The 10,339-nt window shown below is 46.9% G+C and overlaps 3 protein-coding genes, 1 pseudogene and 2 gene segments (V, D, J or C); all 6 read left to right on the top strand.

The window, feature by feature from the left end:
* The window catches only part of LOC123587584 (immunoglobulin lambda-1 light chain-like), an 876,584-nt gene that overhangs the window by 515,140 nt on the left and 351,105 nt on the right, over positions 1 to 10,339 (top strand). The window lies entirely within an intron of this gene.
* LOC123587589 overlaps positions 1 to 10,339 on the top strand; it is a 511,389-nt pseudogene that overhangs the window by 163,389 nt on the left and 337,661 nt on the right.
* LOC123587586 overlaps positions 1 to 10,339 on the top strand; it is a 1,001,573-nt gene that overhangs the window by 663,387 nt on the left and 327,847 nt on the right.
* LOC123587588 (immunoglobulin lambda-1 light chain-like) overlaps positions 1 to 10,339 on the top strand; it is an 824,513-nt gene that overhangs the window by 491,214 nt on the left and 322,960 nt on the right. The gene's annotated exons all lie outside the window — the stretch shown is intronic.
* LOC123587590 (immunoglobulin lambda-1 light chain-like) overlaps positions 1 to 10,339 on the top strand; it is a 577,236-nt gene that overhangs the window by 252,444 nt on the left and 314,453 nt on the right. The window lies entirely within an intron of this gene.
* Positions 6,114 to 7,057, top strand: LOC123587594. The segment is given in 2 exon segments: positions 6,114 to 6,225; positions 6,618 to 7,057. Coding segments are annotated over 2 exon segments (471 nt in total).

Here is a 10,339-nt window from a genome sequence, read left to right as displayed (position 1 = left end):
CTTGGTCAGGACCAAGTCTCTTCCCGGTTAAGCAGAACTTTCCATGTTAAGCACTGGAAGTGCCACATCCTGGCAATGACCTCATTCATGGGCAAATGGGGATGGATGTTCAGTTTAGCATAGATCCTAGTCTCTCTCTCCCATAATGTTCTTCTATGAATTATTTTCAAAATCTGTTTCAGTACCTTCTCTCTTTCCCTGATAAATGATCAGTACCTTCATACTTAAGTCATCTAGACTGGAAGAGCAACACACCTTGATTACTAGCAGTGGGTTAAAGTACTCTGCAATGTGGCATGTGCTAATAGAGGCACAGAATAACTTCCTGAATCACAGCTTCATGTTTGTGTAAGGCGATCAGAGGCTGTGCTTGACTTTAGGGTATGTGTCCTCATGTGGAAATTCTGTAGGAATTAGGCCCCTCCGAAGGGGCCATTGTCTTGTGAGTTTCTAAAGCAACTGTTATGAGAAATTCTTCCTGACTCAAATAGCATCAGTGTCCTTTTTATAAAGTATCTGCTAATGCATAGGAAGGCAGGTGTGACCATTGCCTCTACTAGCGTGCCTCCTTTTTTTATTATTACATTTTTAAATTTATTTTTGAGAGAGACAGAGCACAAGTGGGGGAGGGGCAGAGAGAGAGGGAGACACAGAATCCAAAGCAGGCTCCAGGCTCTGAGCTGTCAGCACAGAGCCCAACGCAGGGCTCGAACTTACAAACCGTGAGGTCATGACCTGAGCTGAAGTCGGTCGCTCAACCGACTGAGCCACCCAGGCGCCCCTAGTGTGTCTCCTTTTAAGGTGAGACCACCATTTCCTCTGGAGAAGGTAGTTATTATGTTTAGAGTAGGAACCATTACCAAGAAATATAGAAGCTAGATGTTGAGTGAACAGGATTGCTTCCAATATGAAATTTCTAGAGCTACAAAGCCCTTTGTGTCTTGTGTATATGAGTCTCGAGGTATAGGAAAAGCCTCTAGGGTTGTCTCTAGGGTTCAATATTTTTATAAAAAGATGAGAGAATTGTTACTTTTAATAGAGTCAATGTGAAATAACCAGGTTTTTCTATAATCAAAGTATCTACTAGTGTTTTTCTGGTCAATGCAAATAGGGAATCAGCACCTTAGGGCAAGAACATTCATGAGTCCATAGAATACTTGAGTTAAGTGCCACTCTTTTTACATTGCATCTGTTCTGGTAATTTTATCTTTCTTTTTCCACTCACTTTCTATGGTTATGGAACTACCTTGTTTCATTAAACCTGAATGATAAGGATTTAGGGATTGATATTTGTGTATTTTTGGTTTATTTGCTTTAGCTTTATTGGTCATTAATCATATTATGTTCAAATGGTCATTGGAGATACTCTTGCCACTTATTTGAATATTATGCCTTATTGTGTGGTCAAAAGAACCCAGAATAATTTAAAAATATAGTGTTTCCTGCACCATGGGGACCTGAGTTTGCTCTTTGTACTAATAGAGCATGGGGCAGAAGAAAAGGTAGCTCCGACTGTTCCCAGGAAACCTTTCTAGTGATCTCAGGAGGCAAGGACCCAATCTATAAGACCACTCACTCAACCCCAGAACTAAATGATGGATTTATGAGAATGTCATTAACAGGTTACCATTTTATTACTATATGAGGAATAGACATTATTATCTAGATTCATTCTGGAGTAATATAGTACATACATGCTCAAAACACACATGAACAATCATTTCAAATAAAACAGCTAGCTATCACTTCCTCCTACTACACATTCTCTTTCCCTCAATCCCATATCCACCAGTTATTTCTTTCTATCTCTGGCCAGGGCATCACTTTTCTTGTGTTCTTTAAATGTCCTTCATAGGGTATGAACAAGGACACTAAAATAGTTTCATAAGAACATTCACACTCTATAGAAATATGTCCATTTTCTGAGTGGGCATTTCCATTACCATTCTGGCAAAGAGTAGTCAGCCCTGATTAGAGTCTTTGCCCTAAACCCATCTCTTTAGGAAACACACGAGGTCAAAAATCCTTTTGTGGATGAAGAGGCTGTATTTCAAGATGACACACAGCTCCGAGGGGAGATCTTCTCAATATGCACTAAGGGGCAGGATGAAGAATGTCCAAGTCCCTGTGATCAATAGAAATACTCTCTGTTGAATTGTCTGGGGACAGTCACAGCTTCCTCTTTGCCTGTATGTTACAGCTCCAGAAGGTAGCTCTTTCCAACTCCTCCACAAAGAACAGAGGCACAAGGAAATGCCTACTCAGTGCAATTTCCATAACTGTCAGGAGAATCCTCACTTTAAATGCCTCCATCCCATCTCCCACACCAGTGCAGACAAGCTTATACTTAGGTCATGTAAATTGTCATTGACTTATTCTCTACTCCACCATGCTATAATCAAAATGGCCCTCCTTGCAGGGTTATTCTTGTGCTGAAGAAAAAGCATCTGAAAAAACATCAGATGATATTGCCTAGGGAATGATGACCAAAAGACGTTATTTTTCTGTCTAGAGTTCCTCATCCTTGACCCCATATCCAAGAGATTTCATTCAGGAATATGACACACATTGAGCTCAGTTAGATGTCTGAACCCCCTCTGCTCAGATGTCTGAACCCCTATCCTAGAAACCACCCAGCATGTTTCTGTCCCCTCATTAGAATGGGTGCTTTCCAAAATGGCTCCTCTGTTGCACAAGGGATATTTTGCGGGTCATTCCATACATCCTCTGGAATTCTAAAGGATATCTGATGTCCTTAGCTGTCCCCTCAAATGTTAGCTAGATTTCCATTTATACTGAATTGGTATGTACACATCACATTAAGTGTCTGTTCAAGAATCTGTTGGACTCCTAATTGAAACAGGGCTTGAGTTCAAGAGACATGATAGGGTACCACCTTCACTTTACCAGTTTTAGCATGGCAACCCATGTCTGGCACACCTGACTGTTGTTCACTGTGTTTAAAAGCTCAGTCTTTGTCATACATTAATGTACTTAATTTTTTTTTCACAATCCCTTTCGCATACGGCCTTTATGATGTCAAGGTATGTTCCATCAACTTCGACGAGGATTTTATCAAGAACAGATGGTGTATTTTGTCAAATATTTTTTCTGCACCTATTGAGAGGATCATATGGTTCTTACCCTTCCATTTATTAAGGTGGTGTCTCATGTTGATTGATTTGTGAATATTGAACCACTTCTGGAACCTACGAATAAATCTCACTTGATCGTGGTGAATAATTTTTTTAATGTACTGTTTGATTTGGTTTGCTAGTATCTTCTTGAGAAATTTTGTAGCCATGTTAATCAGGGATATTGGCCTGTAATTCCCCTTTTTAGTGGGGTCTTTCTCTGGTTTTGGAATCAATGTAATGCTGGCCTTGTGGAAGGAGTATCAAGTTCTCCTTCCATTTCTATTTTCTGGAACAATTTGAGAAAAATATGTATTAACTCTTCTTTAAATGTCTGGAAGAATTCCCCTGGGAAGCTTTCTGGCCCTGGACTTTTGTTTGTTGGGAGATTTTGATTACTGATTAAATTTCTTTGCTGGATATAGGTCTGTTCTAATTATCTACTTCTTCCTGTTTTTGTAGTTTGCATGTTTCTAGGAAATTGTCCATTTCTCCATATTGCTCAGTTTGTTGGCATATAATTTTTCATAATGTTCTCTTAATAATTGTTTGTACTTATGTGGTATTGGTTGTGATCTCTCCTCTTTCATTTGTGATTTTATTTATTTGAGTCATTTCTCTTTTCTTTTTGGTAAGTGTGGCTAGAGGCCTCTCAGTTTTATTAATTCTTTCAAAGAACCAGCTCTTAGTTTCATTGATCTACTCTACTTTTTTTTTGTTAGCTTGTTTCTAGATCATATTTTTCTGCTCTAATATTTATTATTTTTCTTCGTTGGCTTTAGGCTTCATTTGTTGTTCATTTTTCTAGCTCCTTAAGGTGTAAGGTTACTTTGTGTATTTGCAACTCTTCTTGCTTCCTGAGGAAGACCTGTATTGCAATATACTTCCCTCTTAGGACTGCCTTTGCTCCATCCCAAAGGTTTTGGACTGTTGTGTTTTCATTTTCATTTGCTTCCATGTATTTTTTTTAATTTATTATTTTAATTTCCTATTTAACCCATTCATTCTTCAGTCAGGTGTTCTTTTTATCTCCATGTCTGCTCACTTTTGGCCCCACGATCACGACAACGGAGGCTTTGTTTTTTATTGTTGTTGACAACAGACCTCAGATGGCTGCTGCAGCTCCAGCTATCACAACCAAGTACAGGGAGAGAACACTGCCTAATTCTACTCTGTTTCTTCCCTCACAAGAGTAAAAGTCCCCTAAAAGATCCCCACCCAAATGATACATTCAAAGGGCCAATTCTTGGCTACAGGGCCAATCTTGACGTTTCAAGAGAGACTTGACAATAGCAATAGTGTGGCTTCTAAATGAATATGGAAGACGAGATACAAATAGGAGAGGTTGGAGACTGTCTCCGGTACCAACAAAGCAAGACTTCCACTCTGCTGCAGCAGTCCTAAGATGGAAACTCTGACCCAGGGCCCGTGTCCTGTTCACACTGATTTCCCAGGATGGAATGTCTCCCAGACTAAGCAGATCTGAATTAGTGTTTGTTGGACGAGTGTTTTCCTCTGTCTTGGGAGCAGTAGCCGTCATCACACTATTGGCGACACCAGCAGCCAGTGCCAGTTAGAGGCAGTCCCTGGCTTCTGTGTAGCTTTGTGTCACGCCGCAGAACCACTCCCACGGCCACCCACCTCCCCAGAGACAGGAGCAGTGATACCGCAGATGGGCCCTGCCTCCTCCTCCTCCTCCTCACATGAGCCTCTTCCTACTTGCATGGATAACCTGACCTCGTCCTGCCTGGTCTTGAGGCTGACAGAGGCCCCGCAGAGGAGAGGAATTCCTTCCCTGGGGTCAGCAGTCCACGGATCAGGGAATCAGGATCTGAGCACTGGGTTCTGAATCTCCACCCGGACAAAGGATTTCACTGGGCCTCGGGCGGTCAAGTGGAGCGGCCACCAGGGGGCAACAGAGATCACCTGGCAAAGCCCCCTGCACATGGGGAGGGTCTGGGCAACAGGGCATATGCAGGGAGGGTTAGTCATGAGACTTGACTGAAAATTGTAGGTTGTCTATGGCATCACCTTTGACTCTGGTGTAAAACACTGGTTCAGTGTCTCTCAGATTTGTCTCCTGTACAATGTGCTCCTGTCTCTAGCACAGATCCAGTAATTCCTGCCTCTCCAGCCCAGCCCACAGCTGCTTAACTCAGCCACTGTCCAACCTTGTTCAAGGTGGGTCTGCCTCTGGCATTGAGAGCCCCCTAGGCATACTGAGGCACAGCATCGATGGCCTACCCCAGGAGCTCTCCCTCAGGATACAGTCCTACAGAACTTCAATAGCTCGTTGAAACTCCATGTGCACTTGACAAGGGAGGAATTTCTTCAAGTTCTGAAGTTCCTCAACATAGACCTGGGGTAGCACGCTGCATTGACCTAAGTTCCCCCAGTCACCTAGAGAGTGAACATTCTGTAATGGGTTCACAAAAGACAGACAGAGGTGCCTGGATAGCTCAGTCGGTTGACCATCCAACTCTTGATTTTGGCTCAGGTCAGAATCTCACAATTCACGAGGCCAAGCCCTGCATCAGCTTCATGTTTGTAGGTTGAGCCTGCTTGGGATTCTGTCTCTCCTTTATCTCTCTCTCTCTCTCTCTCTCTCCCCCTCTCTCTGCACCTCCCCTGCTGATGTGTGCTCTCTCTCCCTCTTTCTCTCTCTCAATAAATAAGAAAACCTAGAATAAAAAAGACAGAAACAAAATGTAGACAGATTCCATCCTTGAACTCTGCTGTGTTGACACCCCCTCAGGAGCCAGGCAAGGACAGGGAGAGGGATGGAGTGTGGGCCCCAGACTATAGGATCACAGGGTGAAGCATATCCTTTGGGCTGAGGGTGGGTGTGCAGGGGCTGCCCCTCCCATCTCTGTGTCCCTTGGGGCTGAGCCCATTTCTGAAGCCACAAGGCTCCTCAGCAGCAGCCCCTGAGCCCTGGCTGATTTGCATGAACAGCAGGTGTCTCCAGCAAGGGGATAAGTCAGGCCTGGGAGGAACCCTGCCCAGCCTCAGGACCTCAGGGAACAGAATTGAGGCACTTCCACCATGGCCTGGACCCCTCTCCTCCTCGGCCTCCTCGCTCACTGCACAGGTGCTGTGCCCAGGCTCACACCCACCCCAGGCCCAGGGTTCCGGGACAAGGCTGGTCCTGACTCTGAGCTCAGCAGGGGAGTCTCAGTGGGGACAGGATGCTCAAGACACTGCTGTGGGATGGGGGGCTGGTGGGGTGATAGCCCCCCACTGTGTTCACTGATCTGTGTGAGCCCTGAAGGGATGCACCTGCCCAGGGAAAGGAGAGGGGGGTGGTTCTCACTTGTTCAAAGGCTCCATCCACCAGGCGGGCCCATGGGTCCCAGGGACTAAGATGACAGCAGAGTGGACACTGGGGCCTAGATAATCACTGGAGCTTAAGCCAGGCAGGTGGGAGTGTTCAGGGGATGACACCCCAGGCTGGACACCCACCTCTCACCTTCTCTCTTGCAGGCTCCATGGCCTCCTACGTGCTGACTCAGCCCCCGTCAGTGTCAATGAACCTGGGAAAGACGGCCAGGATCACATGTGGAGGAAACAACATTGGAAGTAAATTTGCTTACTGGTACCAGCAGAAGCCAGGCCGGGCCCCGGTGATGATTATCTATGATGATAGCAAAAGGTCCTCAAGGACCCCTGACCGATTCTCAGGCAGCAACTCGGGGAACACGGCCACCCTCACCATCAGCGGGGCCCAGGCCGAGGACGAGGCCAATTATTACTGTCAAGTGTGGGGTGGCAATAGTGATGCTCACAGTGATACAGGCAGATGGGGAAGTGAGACACAAACTCTTTCCCCATCTGTGTCACACTCTCCTCCATCCCCTGGAGGCTTGTGGACAAAGCAGAGTGGCTCTGGTCAAAGTTCCTGGAGCTGAGGTCCCCAGGTTGCCCCCTCCCTCACAGCCCTCTAGGACAGGGATGGTCACAGAACATATGTATAGCTGACAACACTAGGCTTCCCTGGTTCTCTGGGCCTGGGACTGAACTGAGGTCACAGCATAGGGGGAGAAAAGACACAAGAGACTTTTGTCCAGTGGTCATCATCTCTGCATTTCCATGGGGTGGTCGCGGGCTACTGCTCATGCAACTGACCAAAATTAGAGCCCCAAATTTCCCAGCTCACCTGAGCTCTTGAAGCCCTGATGCCATGAGTGCACCTACCTCCACCTGAGTGGAGCAGACGGGTGCAGCAGACACTGGGGCATTACCCACATCCCCCCTTCTGGGCTCACGTCCCCACCCACTGCTGCCTGGAGCCCCTGACAGCTCATAGGGGTGATCCTCCCTGGGAAGTGCTCTTGGTTCGGAAACTGACTCCTTAGGATATGGCCCTTCTCAGAGAGGTTCAGTCAAATGATCTCTTGAAGCCTAGATCCAAGGCCCTGCCTCAGTTCCAATGTCCTAAAGGGTCCCCATTTTAGAGCTCCCTGCAGGAATGAGGCCTCATCTGATGTTCCACACCATGTGGGTCGCTCTCCTACTCCCCAGTCTGACTTCACTTCTTCCAATTTCTTACACATGCACTTCTTCATCTCAGAGTCTCCTTCCAGGAACCCAATCCAGGATGGCTGGCATCCCAGACACGGTCCTTGGAGACCTGAGGAGGCCATTATATACACACAAAGTTGGGCTTTCTTCTACAAAACCCCAGTGTGCACGTCCAGTCTCCAGACAGATAGGATTGTTTCTTGTATTTTTAACAATGAGAAACATTTTAAACAATGAGAAAAGATGCAGACACACTAGATGCTCTGGGTTTTGACAGACAGTAAGAGAGTCACATCCATCCTGCGGGTGAATGGGGGACATTAGGGCGGTTGCCTCCTTCTACAAAGTGACCAGAAGATACACAACCATGGGAGTGAGACACAAAATGGGTGCTGCCTCACTTCCACCCCCCAAATCATGCACAGGAATCTCTCTTTATACCCACCCTAACCAGAAATATAGACAGAAAACATTTCTGTGAAATACAGTTCAGCCTGACACTTAATACGCCACTACAGTCAACCCCTGTCCATGTGAAATCCACCCAGATGCACGCAAACCAAGTCTGTAGACGTAGGGAATATCAGTAACCATGGTCCACCTGATATGATGAAACTATCCCATGACAACCACATATATGCTCACCCTGCTCCCTAAACAGGATAGGAAAGACACTTTTGTCTGCTAGGATATTTATTTTTGTCCTAGACGATTTGCTATCCTATAACTTCAATATTGAGATATAAAGTTACATACTGTTCACACATTTGATGTTAGATGATAATGAGACGACACAGAGAAGAAAATGAACACATACGATTACTATATATCCAAACACATTCCTACAACATAAGGAAGAAACACTTGTTCTTTTTATCCTGCTCATTTCTACAGCTACCCTGTGGTTAGAGTGGTGTCTATAACTACCTTTGTCACCACCCACTCGATATCCCTCTTTCCACAGCAAACATCCCAGCCAGTTAGCACAACTAAGCCTTCATTCAAGAAAGTTAGTCCATCGTCAGACCTGCTGAATTGGATTGCGGTGCATTGATGACTATAATGCAGACCCAGGGAATATTAGGGGATCTTCTGAATCCATACACACTCCTTCTTGCCCCAGTTGTGCACTAGAAATGCAACTCCCCATGATAATCACCGTGAATTATCCCAGGAAGTGTCCCCCACATTTCCTGATGATTCACCCCAGGAGGTGCCTAAAGCAGAAAAGGCACACTGCCTGCCTCCAGAGCTGTGCAGACCATATTCCTGGAGATATCACCCCATCCACAGCACACACTCCATGTGGCTGGTGAAAGAGTCTAATCTTAAATCATTCCTTCCACATCACTACAGGGACTAGCCCTTGAATCGAACTTGCTTGACCAGGTCAGGACAGTTAAGCCCCATGTTCCAGGTGGTCAGAAAGGACCTGGGGAGACCAGGAGAGGAAGTGACATTTTCCATGGTGGCCTAGAACCCTAGACTGTGATGCTCAGTGAGCACACAGTCCCCTGAGGAGGGGGGTCTCCACAAGATGCAGCTGCAGCAGGTCGGGGTGGGGTCCGGGCATCTGCATGCGGAACAGCTCCCAGGGCCCTGTGGTGTTGATCCTCCCAGGACCACACTCTGCGTGGCTTCACGCCTGCTCCCCTGCTCCCAGCACAGGTGAGAGGCCCACAGGGAGGCACAGTATGAGGCACAGATACCCTGCTGTCTCCCATCCAGGGCCTGTGGGGATGGGGCCCTGCCCTCACCCCTGTCCACGTTGCTACCCTGGTTAGGGCTGGGATGAGTCCATACTGACCCAGCCTCCCTTTCTTTCTCCAGGCCCCTCTCCTCTCCTCTCTTACAGACTCTGTGTCTCTCCTGACATGAAGTGGACTCCCCCTGTGTCACAGGCCCTGGTCAGGTATAGGATCCCCAGCTCTGAAGATAAGTTAATGTGTGAACATGCATCTTGGTACCAGCAAAATTCAAACCAGGTCCACGAGCTGGATATACGTGCAGATACGAGCGGTTCCAAATGTGATTCTGAGGATGGAACTTAGGGACACGCCCCTCTCCCCCGAGGGCCCCCCGAAGGGCCTGACAAGACTGATCATTTCTGTACTACATAATGTGGCAGTGGGAGTGCCTGGCAGTGACTCAGATGACACAGAAGAATGGTGCACAAACACTCCTCCAAGGCCTGGCTCTCACTCTCACCTGCCCTCTGATCAGGTGTCCTCCCTGGTCCTGGCCCAGCCCCTTGCAACATGAGAGATTCTAGCAGGTTCTTTGGCCTCCTGTCTGTGTTTATCCTACTGAACAGTGGTGAAGGAGAGGGGGCTATTTTGACTATGAGGACTTAGTCAGGTTTTTTAGTAGATAATAAAGGTTTAGGATGTCACTATACAACACATGGGCCCCAGATGTAATCACGTGCCACTCAAGAGGGGAGACAGCTGTCTCAGTATGTCCTGCGGACACTCCTCTTGTCCTGGGTACAGGCAGCCTGGATGGGCCCCATGTGCTGTGTCACCCCTGGTTCCTGGATGAGACGTCCCCACATCATGAACAGCTACCTGAGGCTTCATGAAGAGAGGACCAGGACCCTCCTGCCCCTGGCTCTGCCATCCTTAAGTTTTACAGAAACTGGGGAAAGTGCAGACACTACGTTGTGTCCCACCTGGGGACTTTCA

This window comes from Leopardus geoffroyi, chromosome D3 (assembly GCF_018350155.1).
Source record: "Leopardus geoffroyi isolate Oge1 chromosome D3, O.geoffroyi_Oge1_pat1.0, whole genome shotgun sequence".
Lineage (NCBI taxonomy): Eukaryota > Metazoa > Chordata > Mammalia > Carnivora > Felidae > Leopardus > Leopardus geoffroyi.
Note: the sequence above shows the minus strand (reverse complement) of the source record. Positions and strands in the feature narration are given on the sequence as shown.